At 40.2% G+C, this 14,316-nt stretch overlaps 1 protein-coding gene across 17 annotated transcripts in view; it reads right to left on the bottom strand.

Annotated features, from left to right (window-relative positions):
* CRCP (CGRP receptor component) overlaps nt 1–14,316 on the bottom strand; it is a 118,856-nt gene that overhangs the window by 60,698 nt on the left and 43,842 nt on the right. For 7 of the 17 annotated variants that reach the window (XM_067011859.1, XM_067011853.1, XM_059036720.2 and 4 more), the window contains 2 exons: nt 6,239–6,275; nt 669–767 (listed from right to left, as the gene is read on the bottom strand). The exons of 2 other annotated variants lie outside the window; for them this stretch is intronic. In XM_067011859.1, the coding sequence (XP_066867960.1) occupies nt 669–767; nt 6,239–6,275 (136 nt within the window). Of the gene's footprint in view, nt 1–668; nt 768–5,348; nt 5,450–6,238; nt 6,276–14,316 lie in introns of all 17 variants that reach the window. 8 more of the 17 variants (XM_059036725.2, XM_067011861.1, XM_059036726.2 and 5 more) reach the window with 3 other exon arrangements.

Raw genomic sequence — 14,316 nt, 5'->3', positions numbered from 1 at the left:
TGGATGGTCTAAACAATGTGACTTAGAGTAGGGGCTTTGGGTCATGCAGTATCAGTAGACCTGGAGGCTAACATGAACTACACAGGCAATCAATCATTCAATCATGCCTAGGTAATGGAGCCCCAATAGAAACTCTGGACACCAAAGCTTGGCCGAGCTTCCTTGGTTGGCAATATTCTGTGTGTATTAACACACACTGATTTCAAAAGAAATGTGCTCTGACTCCACATTAGAGAACAATGGAAGCTCTCTCTGCATTTGGTATTTCTCCTGGCACCTGCCCCATTTGCCTCTTCCCTTGGCCAAATTTAATCTGTATCTTTTCCTTGTAATAACCTGTACCAGTGAATATAATAGCTGTTAGCAAGTTCCGTGAGTACTTCCAGTGAATTATTGAACCTGAGGGTGGTCGTGAGGCTCCCCGACTTGCAATTGGCATTAGAAGTGATGGCAGACTTTTAATTATTCCCTCCTCTGACTCTGCAATTGGTTAACACTTGCAATTGGCCAAAGTCTTTCCACTTCTATAAACAGGATAAAAACTGGGTTACAGTAAACCTACTCAAATCAGATAATAGGTAGTCACGATTTGGTGGCCAGTCATCAGCAAGATAAACCAACCCCCTTCAATGGTAGTTTGGATAGACCTTCCAAAAACCTAGGCTTACTTCATACGTGATAGTATTCAAGTTCTGTTGCCCAGAACTGTGTTTATTCTTTCCACTTTCTTTACGCTGCTCTTTCATATCAGTTAGTAACTGGAACACCTAGGAAGAGATATACAAAAGATTTCCATAAATAAATTTGAGAAATGTACGTATTCCAAGGTCAATGATTTTAAAGGATAAAGAGAATAATATCTCTTTTCTTCTCATAAACCCTCCCCCAAACTCTTGCATTAGAGCAAGTAAGTCCGAGAAGCATATGACTTTTTACAAATGCTCTTGGGCTTCCCGGGTGGCACAGTGGTTAAGAATCTGCCTGCCAATTCAGGGGACACAGGTTCGAGCCCTGGTCCGGGAAGATCCCACATGCCACGGAGCAACTAAGCCTGTGTGCCACAACTACTGAGCCTGTGCTCTAGAGCCCACGAGCCACAACTACTGAGCCCACATGCCACAGCTACTGAAGCCCATGTGCCTAGAGTCCGTGCTCTGCAACAAGAAAAGCCACCACAATGAGAAGCCAGTGCACTGCAATGAAGAGTAGCTCCCACTTGCCACAACTAGAAGCTCCCACTTGCCACAACTATTGCGCACAGCAACAAAGACCCAATGCAGCCCAAATAAATAAAATAATTAATTAAAATAAATTTTTAAAAAATAAAATTAAATTAAAATGCTCTTTTATCTAAGTCAAATAGTGCAAATTCATTTGTTTACATAAACTATTTCAAGTGTTTCCTACCAACACACACCATATAACTGATCTCCTCAACTCTCAAAAATAATATTCTGAGTATCTGAAAGTAAATTTTCCTATAATACAATCATCTCAATAGATGCAGAAAAAGCATTAGACAAAATTCAACATCTATGATCAAAACTCTAAACAAAGTGGGTACAGAGGAAACATACCTCAACATAATAAAGGCCATACATGATAAGCCCAGAGCTAACATCAACGGTGCCCACTCTTGCCTCTTTTATTCAACATAGTATTGGAAGTCCTAGCCAGGGCAATTAGGCAAGAAAAGGAATAAAATTTAGCCATCCAAATGGGAAAGAATAAAGTAAAACTGTCACTATTTGCAGATGACATGGTATTACTTATAGAAACCCCTGAAGACTCCACCAAAAAACTGTTAGAATAAATGAACTCAGTAAAGTTGCAGGATACAAAATCAATATACAGGAATCTGTTATGTTTCTATACACTAATAACAAACTATTAAAAGAGAAATTAAGAAAACAATCCTATTTATTATAATTGCAACAAAAAAGATAAAATTAGAAATAAATTTAACCAAGGAGGCAAAAGACCTGTACAGTGGAAACTATAAGACACTGATGAAAGAGAATGAAGAAGACACACATAAATGTTCACGCATTAGAAGAATTAATATTGTTAAAATTTTCATACTACCCAAAGCAAACTACAGGTTCAATGCAATTCTCATCAAAATTCCAACTGCATATTTCACAGAAATAGAACAATCCCCAAATTTGTATGGAATCACAAAAGATCCAGAATAGTCAAAGCAATCTTGAGAAAGAAGAACAAAGTTGGAGGCATCACACTTCCTGGTTTCAAACTACATTACAAAGCTATAGTAATTAAAACAGTATGATATTGGCCTAAAACAGATGCAGAGATCAACGGAACAGAATAGAGAGCCCAGATATAAATCCACACATATATGGTCAATTAATTTATGATAAAGGAGCCAAGAATACACAATGGGAAAGGATAGTCTCCTCAATAAATGGTGTTGGGAAAACTGGACAGCCACATGCAAAAGAATGAAACTAGACCACTATATACACCATACACAAAAACTAACTCAAAATGGGTTAAAGACTTGATGATGTAAGACCTAAAACCATAAAACTCCTAGAAGAAAACATAGGCAGTAAGCTCCTTGACACTGGTCTTGGCAATGATTTTTTGGATTTAACACCAAAAGCTAAGACAACAAAGGCAAAAAAACCCAAGTGGGACCACAACAAACTAAAAAGCTGCCGTGCAGCAAAGAAAATCACCAACAAAATGCAACCTACTGAATGGGAGAAAATATCTGCAAATCATGTAGCTGATAAGGGGTTAATATCCAAAATATATAAATTCATACAACTCCAGAGCAACACAAATAATCTAATTTTAAAATGGGCATTTTTCCAAATCTAATTTAAAAATGGGCATATTACAAAGAATACATACAGATGGCCAACAGGTACATGAAAAGATGCTCAACATCACTAATCATCAGGGAAATGCAAATCAAAACCACAATGAAATTACCACCTCACACCTGTTAGAATGGCTACTATTAAAAAGTCAAGAAATAAATATTGAGGAGGATGTGGAGAAAAGGAAACCATTGTGTACTATAGGTGGGAATGTTAATTGGTGCAGCCACTATGGAAAACAGTATGAAGGATCATCAAAAAATTAAAACTAGGGCTTCCCTGGTGGCGCAGTGATTGAGAGTCCGCCTGCCGATGCAGGGGACACAGGTTCGTGCCCCGGTCCGGGAAGATCCCACATGCCGTGGAGTGGCTGGGCCCGTGAGCCATGGCCGCTGAGCCTGCGCATCCGGAGCCTGTGCTCCACAGCAGGAGAAGCCGCAGCAGTGAGAGGCCCGCGTACAGCCAAAAAAAAAAAAAAAAAAAAAATTAAAAATAGAACTACCATATGATTCAGCCATTCCACTTCTGGGTAACTATCCAAAGAAAACAAAAACAGTAATTTGAAAGGATATGTGCACCCCCATATGCACCCCCATGTTCAATGCAGCATTATTTACAATAGTCAAGGTAAGGAAATAAACTAAAGTGTCCATTTACAGATGACTGGATAAAGAAAATGTGGCATATATATATATATACACACACACACACACACACACACACACACACACACACACACACACAAAGGAATATTATTCAGCCATAAAAAAGAATGAAATCTTGCCATCTGTGACAACATGAATGGAACTTGAGGGCATTATGCTAAGTGAAAGAAGTCAGAGAAAGACAAATACTGTATGGTATCACTTATACGTGGAATCTAAAAAAGAAAAGGAAAAAAAAAGGGACTTCCCTGGCAGTCCAGGGGTTAAGACTACATGCTTCCACTGTAGGGGGCATGGGTTCGATCCCTGGTCAGGGAACTAAGATCTCACATGGCACACAGCATGGCCAAAAATTAAAACAAAAACAAAACCAAAACCGAAACCAGAAACCAAGCTCATAGATACAGAGTGTTAACAGGTGGTTGCCAGAGACAGCAGGGGGAGTAAGCAAACTGGAGGAAGGTGGTCAGAAGTTACAAACTTCCAGTTATAAACTAAGTAAGTCATGGGGATATAATGTACAGCATGGCAACGCCAGTTAATAATACTGTATGCATATTTGAAAGTTGCTAAAATAGTAAATCTTTAAAAGTTCTCAACACAAGAAAAAAAGAATTATGTAACTATGTATGGTGAGTGATGTTAAGTAGACTTATTGTGGTAATCATTTTGCAATATATACAAATATCGAAACATTATGTTGTATGCTTGAAACTAATACAATGTTGTATGCTGACTGTACCTGAATTTTAAAATTTTTTCCTAAAATAAATAAATAAATAAATAAATATATTTTAAAAGATCTTGCTTCTCGGGCTTCCCTGGTGGAGCAATGGTTAAGAATCCGCCTGCCAATTCAGGGACATGGGTTCAATCCCTGGTCCGGGAAGATCCCACATGTCGCGGAGCAACTAAGCTCGTGCGTCACAATTACTGAGCCTGCGCTCTAGAGCCCGCGAGCCAGTACTACTGAGCCTGTGTGCCACAACTACTGAAACCCAAGTGCCTAGAGCCTGTGCTCCACAACAAAAGAAGCCACTGCAGTAAGAAGCCCACGCACTGCAACAAAGAGTAGCCCCCGCTTACCGCAACTAGAGAAAGCCTGTGTGCAGCAATGAAGACCCAACGCAGCCAAAAATAAATAAATTAACTAATTATTTTTTTTTAAAAAAGATCTTGCTTCTCTATCATGAAACGATTTTATTTCTGGAAAAGAAAAATTATGAAGCAAGCGATAAAAGTAGTTTACAAGGGCTTCCCTGGTGGCGCAGTGGTTGAGAATCTGCCTGCCAATGCAGGGGACACAGGTTTGAGCCCTGGTCTGGGAAGATCCCACATGCCGCGAAGCAACTAGGCCCGTGAGCCACAACTACTGAGCCTGTGCATCTGGAGCCTGTGCTCTGCAACAAGACACACCACAACAGTGAGAGGCCGGCGCACCGCGATGAAGAGTAGCCCCCGCTCGCTGCAATTAGAAAGCCCTCGCACAGAAACGAAGACCCAACACACCCAAAAATAAATTAATTAATTTTTTTTAAAAAAGTAGTTTACAAACAAAAAAAGAAAGAAAGAAAGAAAAAATGCTATATAACTTTAGAAGTAAATTTTCCCCACAAGGTAGAAACACATGTGTATTAGTGCTAAGAAGGGTCAGGGGAGGAAATCTCTCTCCTGTTTTAGAGATTATACCAGAGAATTGAGAGAAGCATAGGATCATAAACACAGTAATGACTAGATAAAACATAACCCCTCCCCTGCCTGTCATTCCTTTCAGAAATACGGGAATGAGACCCAATTAATGCAATGTTTCCCCAATGGATAAAGCACTACACACCTTGTCCAGAGTCTAAACTGGAGAAGGAGGTTCCTAAAAGCCAACGGCTTGACCAACAACCATTTCCTTCCTATTATGAGCAGCAACCATTTAAGATGAACCTTTAGGAAGAAAAGAATATGGCCCACTGTGTTAAATCTACTACCTTCTACATATATCACAAAATGTTGACTCAAATCTCCTATGTCTTCCTGAGTTTAGACTCTGGCATAAGAAAAATGGACAGTGAATATATGAATGGTTTTTTCTATACATGGAGCTAACCTATCAGATAGTTTTGCTAGTACCAAACAACACCCAGGCAAAATAGAAGGTAGGCAAAAATAATGTTCTCTCCTCCCTCTCACCAACTTCTTTCCTTTCTTTCCCCAGCAACCCAATCCTCAAGCCCTGAAATTCCAAGTCTGTTACTTCCTACTAAATTATTCGTAATAGTGAGTCACTAAACTCTCACTTCCAAAATGAAGGTGTTAAAACTTATGAGGCTATTATGAGGATCAAAATAATAACTTATAAAAGCATTTTATAGCTAAAGAGTGGTAATTAGGAAAAGGCGTTAAGTATTTTAATGGAAAACTTCTGCAAACAGAAACAGTTCCAAAACTGATGCTTCCATCACAGGAAGGCATCCCAAATGAAGATCTAAAATCTTTGGGATTTGGAGAAGGTTGCCAACAGTAAACTAAAGGCTTCCCAGCTTCCCTGAATTACTGTATATAATTTACCAAGCTAAGACTATTCCAAGGTCCACCAGATGGTGCCATCTCTCCTATTTTAAAGTGGCAAATCTAAATGAACTCAGTCATTTCTAACCAAAACTAACTGAATAATCTTCAGAAGCAAAGGGCAAACGCTCAGAGAGGAAAACACAATAGTCCAAAGCTATTTACCTCATAGTTACTGAGCAGCGCAGCGCTGGCATCCTTCCTGCAAAATAAAGTAAATTATCATCAGTCTGGGCTCACATCCCTTTGTGGGAATTAAATATCTACAAAATAATCCCTCTGTCAAGATTCAGTAGCACAGTTCAGAAATTTAGGGACTAAAACCTAAAACTGAGAAACGTCCTAAGTCTTACTGGTTTAGCTGGCGATGGACAAATTCAGAGCAAATTCTCCCTTTAATCGCCACAGTATATCACACATTCCTCACCAAGTAGGTGATTAAAATACTATACTTATCCCTGGTCCAAGTAGGCAGAAGTTGAGAAGTCAGATATCTAGGGGAAGTCAGTTACAGGAAGAAGAGGGGGGCAAAACCACAGGAGTAGGGGGATGTCAATAAACAGAGGGTGCTAGAATTAACTGGAGAAAGAGAGTGCCGCCTCATCCCACAGCCATGTCCCCTCTACAGTACCACCTGCCTTCCATCAGCTATTGACGTTCCTGGGAAGCCAAGTCCTCCTGTTAAATCATCAGAAATGGGATCCTTAACACTAACATCACTACTGGAAATTCCAGCAACATCTGGAATCCTGCCAGATACCCACAAAACTGCCAAGGTGTTCATCTTTTCTATCAACTCAACAAGTAGAGTTCAGGTGTTGTGCAGTGGCAATGGTCAATCAAGGCGAAACGTCACCTTTCATGTATGAATGAGCACAGCAATGTGACGTGCATTAAATTACAACTGATCCATTCTACAATATCACATCAGAAAGCACTTATTGTTTTTAACAGTCTGGAGGCAGTACAGTATAATAATTAAGAATACAGTTTTGACCTACTGTATAGTGCACAGCACAGGGAACTACAGTCAATATCTTGTAATAATCTATAATGGAAAAGAACCTGAAAAAGAATACATATATACATAATATATGTATGTATAGCTGAATCACTTTGCTGTATATCTGAAACACTGTAAATCCACTATACTTCAATTTTAAAACAATACAGTTTTGAAATCAGACAAATCTGGGTTCATATTCCAGCGCTGCCACTTATAAGGTATGTGAGATTCAGTGAGTTAATTAACCCCCGCTAAGCATCCCCATATAAAACAAAAAATGCAGATAACTAGTACCTAGAAATGTAACCTGGATTCTAAACCTAGTTCCACCATCCATTAGCTATGTGAATTTGGGCAAGTTATTTAACCTCTCTATGCTTAAATTTCCTCATCTATAAAATGGCAACTGTAGTACCAACCTTGTAACATTATTACAGGATTGAGGTGAAACATGTAAAGTACCTGGAACACAGTATGTGCTCAATAAATACCATCTATTATCACTACTGCCTGGGCTACCACCACCACAACCACCACTTCTTCCTACTTCAAAAAGCCATTCTGAGGATGAAAAGAAAACAAATTTTAAAAGTGTAACACAGTTCTTGGTACTTATTAGGTTCTCCTAAATGAAGGCTATTACTTTTAAAAGATATCACCTCACTTAAATTCTCATTAAAAACCCTGTGATGTAGGAGCTATTATGATTCCTTCTTTATAGATGATGAAACTGAGGCTCAGAGATTTAAAAACTTGCTCAAGGGCACACAGTAGAAAGCCTAACTGAAGTGGACAATAACTATGGGATTGTGAAAAATAAAACAGGATTGAACAAATGGAAACCAGTAACGCAGAATCCTTAAAATTCAGGAAGGAGTATGGACTTGACATAATGTACAACAAAGATTACCGTTTGTTCTTAAACTAGGAATGGGGCTATATGATGAAAATGAGGACACAAAATTTCAAAAACATTAGCCAAATAGATGGGTGGTTTCCCTAGTCAATAAATAAAGCAAAACAAGCAGGTGGTTAACACAGGCTTCAACCTAGGCCTTAGGTCATCAGCACAGTAATGTCAGCACTTAATCAAATCAGCACGTGAAGCTTACCAAACGCGACTAGTCATTCAACAAATAGCCAGGATTTCACAAAAGTGCTGCTTTGCACAAATGACCACAATGGAACTCAGGTCACAAAGAACACCATATTTAAAAGGAACCTAGGAGACTTCCCTGGTGGCTCGGTGGTTAAGAATCTGCCTGCCAATTCAGGGGACACGGGTTCAAGCCCTGGTCTGGGAAGATCCCACATGCTGCAGAGCAACTAAGCCTGTGTACCACAACTACTGAGCCTGCGTTCTACGGCCGGTGAGCCACAACTACTGAGCCAGAGTGCCACAACTACTGAAGCTCGCGCGTAGAGCCCATGCTCCGCAACAAGGGAAGCCACTGCAATGAGAAGCCCACGCACTGCAATAAAGAGTAGCCCCCGCTCACCGCAACTACAGAAAGCCTGCGAGCAGCAAAGACCCAACGCAGTCAGAAATAAATAAATTAATTAAAATTTTAAATAAATAAATAAATGGAACCTAACACAGGAAGGATAATGCATAATTAGAGTATGTGATACGGCTCATTTAAAACTGAAAATGACAGGACTTCCCTGGTGGCACAGTGGTTAAGAATCCGCCTGCCAATGCAGGGGACACGGGTTCAAGCCCTGGTCCAGGAAGATCCCACATGCCGTGGAGCAACTAAGCCCGTGCGCCACAACTACTGAAGCCTGCACACCTAGAGCCTGTGCTCCACAACAAGAGAAGCCACCGCAATGAGAAGCTAATGCACTGCAACAAAGAGTAGCCCCCGCTCACCTCAACTACAGAAAGCCTGTGCACAGCAACGAAGACCTAACACAGCCATAAATAAATAAATAAATAAAATTGAAAATGACAAATCAAACCACATGTCATCTTTGCCTACTTAATCAGGAAGTTAGCCCACACGGCTTCCTCCTATCTTTGCTTGAAACTGAATTACAACTCCCTTCATGCCCTAACATTCAGGGGAACTAAAACATCCCTTCCTGGAATAGGGTGGAGAAAAATTACACGTTATTTTTCCTCAATGCCAGTGGATCCATCCCAGGTGCCACGGTGACAACTTCATTTCCAAATCACAGCCCCCCTCTGTCATGTAGATTATTCCATGCCTTGGGAAATCTGTCCTTGTCTCTTCCAAATTACTGCCCCACTGCCCAAGTCAATATTGTTAATTGCAAGAATCCAAAGGACATCTTCTGCCTTTTCTAGAGCCAATATACAAAGAAGGAAAGGAACTCTCTTTCTTTCTTTTTTTTTTTTGGAACTCTCTTTCATGTATATTTTCATGAACCTGTGTTTTGGGGCCAGGAGAACAATGGATGTTTAAAAAGTACAGCGTCAAAAAAAAAAAAAAAAAGTACAGCGTCTTGCATTCTGGTGGGCAGAAGCTGATTTATTCATTGATTCTTTTATTTTATTTTTTTTTTTTTTGCGGTACGCGGGCCTCTCACTGTTGCAGCCTCTCCCGTTGTGGAGCACAGGCTCCGGACGCGCAGGCTCAGCGGCCATGGCTCACGGGCCCAGCCGCTCCGCGGCACGTGGGATCTTCCCGGACCAGGGCACGAACCCGCGTCCCCCGCATCGGCAGGTGGATTCTCAACCACTGTGCCACCAGGGAGGCCCTGATTCTTTTATTAGGAAGATAAATAATTTTTTTACCCAGCTAAATACTAATGGAGTAAATGCCAAAATATGCTAGGCATTCCTTTATTCAGTAAAATGTCAACGAGTATAGTATCTGCCTTTCATTGAGTCCTAAATGAACTGTGTGTATTGGGAAATATTTTTTGAAGGCAGTTTTTATCCTGAAGAAGTTACTGTAACCACCATGAAGTGGCAGGTTGTTGAGAACAGGATATGGTGAGATTTGACAGACATCAACTTAATCAAGTTATCCAAATTAACAGCACCAATAATGATGATGTGATGCACTGAGAAGGAAACATCCCTTATAGCAATCCTGTCAAAAAATGTAGTTATAAGAATATAATCAGACAAACCCAACCTGAGAAACCTTCTTCAAATCAACTGGCCTAGATTCTTCAAATATCACTATCATTTGTCAAGATGTCAATGTCACAAAAAGAAGCTAAGAAACGGTTCTCAGAGTAAAGGAGATTAAAGAACCTTGACAACTAAATGCAATGTGTGATTCCTGACTGGATCCTGAATCAATTTTTTTTTTTAAATCCAGCTAAAACATTATTAGGACAATTGGAGAAATTTTAATATAGGTTGCATTTTAATAATAGTGGTAATATCAGCACTAAATTCCCTGGGTGTGATGATGGTATTGCAGTTACACAGGAGAATGTCTTTTTAAGACTGATAAAATGACATATCTACAACTCTGAACTGGTTCAGTAAAGAGTGCATGTGGTGAGAGAATGCAGGCATGTGTAACAAAGAGAAGGAAGATATATCAAAAATGTTAACAAATGGTGACCCCAGGTAAAGGATATAAAGGTACCTGAGGGCTTCCCTGGTGGCGCAGTGGTTGAGGGTCCGCCTGCCGATGCAGGGGACACGGGTTCGTGCCCCGGTCCGGGAAGATCCCACATGCCGCGGAGCGGCTGGGCCCGTGAGCCATGGCCGCTGAGCCAGCGCGTCCGGAGCCTGTGCTCCGCAGCGGGAGAGGCCACAACAGTGAGAGGCCCGTGTAAAACTAAAAAATTCCATGAAGTTAAAAAAAATAATAATTAAAGTAACTTGTAATTGACATTCTCCTCCAATGTTTTTTTACTTCATACTCTCCTGTAGGACTTAGAATGGTACTGATTTTACTTACAGATGTTTAAAGCAAATATTCCAAGTGAATTTTAAATATTGTCTGAATCTATACTTAAAGGAAGGTAGTCACTTAACTTCCTTAAGTAATGAATTAGCTGACTGAAGCTGATGTGCTATTTGAAATTTCACCTGTAAAATCTGCTTAACTTGCTGAGTCAATTTAATGGACACAAACAACTACTTCAGAAAATCAAATTCTGAATAAACAGAACAAAATGATCTACTGACAGACTTTCCTTAGAGGCTCACACATGCACAAAAAAGCCCAAGCAAACAGTGCCTATTAAATGCCACACAGTTAACTCTTACAAACACAATGACAAATACAATTGCTCAAATTCTCCTACGTTTAACCTATGTTACTGACTCAAGTCCTGTTCTGAAAAACTAAACTCTGGTCCAAGAAAACTGAGCAGCCTTCAAAGTCAATGAGCAATTTAAACTGTAGCATTCACTTGGGAGCTAGCAAGTTATCCTCTTTCCAGTCCTGTTACTGAATTGCTGTTAAGACCTATTAGCTAACTTCTCTAAACCTCAGTATTTCCAGCTGTAAAAAGAAGGAAATTCTGACACTATCTCAAAAAGATGATGTGGAACAAACTCCATTTTCCGAAACTATGTATACTAAGTTCAAGAATAAAAGGATGAACACAAAGTTTTCCAGGCATATAAACATATAAACAGTCCCGAGGCATTAGACAAAGTTAGCCAAACAGCAAGTACCTTAATATACAAATACTTAATTTTGCTATGAATATTTTGTATCCGATGTGATGGTCAAAAAGGTTTTATTTTTAAAGTCTATCATTCAACCAAATAAAGCGTAAATATTCCTTACCTTTAAAAAACTTCTAGTGTATATCTATCTATATGTATCATTCACACAGTAGGTAGTTACTCAGTGACTGAAGAAAAAAAAGTAGTAAAAACACAGGGGAGTTTTCCATCCATGCCTCCTCACTGCAGGTCCTAGGAAAGCCTAACAGAGGTGCAATGTGTTTGCCCTCTCAGAGACCTGGAGGTCTCCTGAAGATCCTAAGGACCACACTGCCAGAGGCCACACCTCATGCTGGAGGCCAGGCAAGAACTCGAATTAGGCCTCCAGGGACTTCCCTGGCGGTCCACTGGTTAGGCCTCCGCCCTTCCAAGGCAGGGAGCACGGTTCCATCCCTGGTCGGGGAACTAAGATCCCACACGCGGCATGCTGGAGCCAAAAAAAAACAGAATTAGGCCTCCAGACAGTCTCATTCCAGGGGCCCCTCCACCCGCAAACCACATGCCTACCTCAGAAAACCTCATTTTCCCACTAACTGCTAGCCACAAAATTCTTGATTAGTCACTGACTCCTTGGGAGAAGTGGACAGGTTACTATATAGGAGAAAAAACTCTTGATTGAAACCATTTCACTTAGGAAAATCAGAAAATCTATATACTCAGCAATCAGGAAACTAGTTAAATAATTTATATTAATTTTTATTAATTTAATTTATTAAATTAATTAAGTATTGTTATATTACTTCACTGAACAAGTACAGTCAGCCCTCTGTGTCTGTGGATGTGAAACCCACGACTATAAAACCGGCAAGTACGGAAGGCCGACTGTGTTTGCCAAAGGGCTACTGTGTGCCAGATGCACTGCTAAGCACTAGGAGAAGAGACACTGGTCCCTGCCTTCATAATACTTACACTCTCAAGAGGGAGACAATACACTAGACATGTAAACACACATCTATTATCAGAACTTGTAATTATTTAAGGGAAAAGTAAACCAAGGTTCTATGAGAGACAAAAACCAGGACTTATTTTGGATTTACCAAAGAGGAAAAACAACATTGAAAAAGGACACTCAACCTGAGCTGTCAAAAAGATAAGAACTGGGCAGGCCAGGGAGAAAAGTATACCAGGTAGAGGGAACAGCAATGCAAGGGCTTGGAGAGTTACCGAAATTACTTGACTGCCAGTGGAAAGTGTGTCTCTTTGGGGGAGGGGACAGTGGCAAGAGACAAGGTTGGTGAGTACGTGAGGTTACATAGGGTCTTGTAGTCCTACTAAGTAAGGAATGCAGATATCCTCTAAGCACATAGAAAAGCAATGAAGGGTTTTTACACAGGGGGTGATTTGCTCCAATTAATATTTTAATTCACTTTGGCAGCTGTGTGGAAAACAGAATGGAGGGGGCGGGGCAAGAGTGGAAACCAAAGGCTATTGCTTAATCTGGACCAGAGATGATGGACTACAAAATTAGCAGTGGGGATGGTGCTGCCTTCAAAATACATTCTGAACGTGGAGATGACAGGACTGGCTGATGGCCTGGATTTAGTGGTGAGGAAAGAGGGCTAGATTTCTGGTTTAAGCAACTGGATGGATACGAGAAAAGGACTAGAAATATATTCTGGGGAATCATTTGCATACAGATGGGTAAAATGACCAAGGGAATGTGGAGAGAAAGGGTCCCAGGACTGAGCCCTAAAATACTTCAACATTTAGAAGCCAAGCAAGGAAGGAAGGCGGGGCTAGGAAAGAAGACTGAGAAGTAGTCCTTGATGTAGGAGGAAATCCAAGAGAGTACGTCACAAAGCCAAGAGAGTGTCTAGAGTTTCTGTATCAATTGCTGCTAAGGGACCAAGGAAGGTGAGGCCAGAAAATCAACTTCTGAATTTGACAAGATGGAAGGCTCAGGTAACCTAGGTAAGACCCATTTCTGTAGACTGGTGAAGATGAAAGCCCAAAAGAATGATTGAGAGAATGAGGGGGTAAACAACATTTCTAAGAAGTTTTCTGGTGACGGGAAGCAGAGAGGGAGCAACAGGTGGACATGGATGTGGGGCAGACAAGCGATTTTTCTTTTAAGATAGATAAATTAAAGCTGGTTTCTATGCTGACAGGAAATGCTTAATAAATAGTGAAAAACTGATAATGACGGCTTGGGCTAGAGTAATATTATGCATGGTTTTCAAATTGCAGATTAAACCCCATTAGTGGATTGCAAAATCAATTTATGGGTCTACACCCTATTTTAATAAAAGAGACTATCAGAGTGTACTGCATACAGCATTGTCTCATGAAGCTTTCATTTCAGTTACATATACATACAGTGTTGCTTTAAAAGTCTGAAAAACAGTAGTACATGTAGACATTAAACAGGCTAAAGAACATAAAAGAAAATATCAATATTAAATAATCGGTGGCAAAGAGAACACAATATAATATGCCTACAAGTTAACGTCAACCGTGCAAAAATCCACATACAGAGTAGCTACAAAAACTTCCATTTGCACCCGGTACAATGAGCAGACACGGAAAAGACCATGTGGAGTTAAAACTGTTAGAATGGCTTTTACTCCC

This window comes from Kogia breviceps, chromosome 14, assembly GCF_026419965.1.
Source record: "Kogia breviceps isolate mKogBre1 chromosome 14, mKogBre1 haplotype 1, whole genome shotgun sequence".
Classification (NCBI taxonomy): Eukaryota; Metazoa; Chordata; class Mammalia; order Artiodactyla; family Physeteridae; genus Kogia; species Kogia breviceps.
Note: the sequence above shows the minus strand (reverse complement) of the source record. Positions and strands in the feature narration are given on the sequence as shown.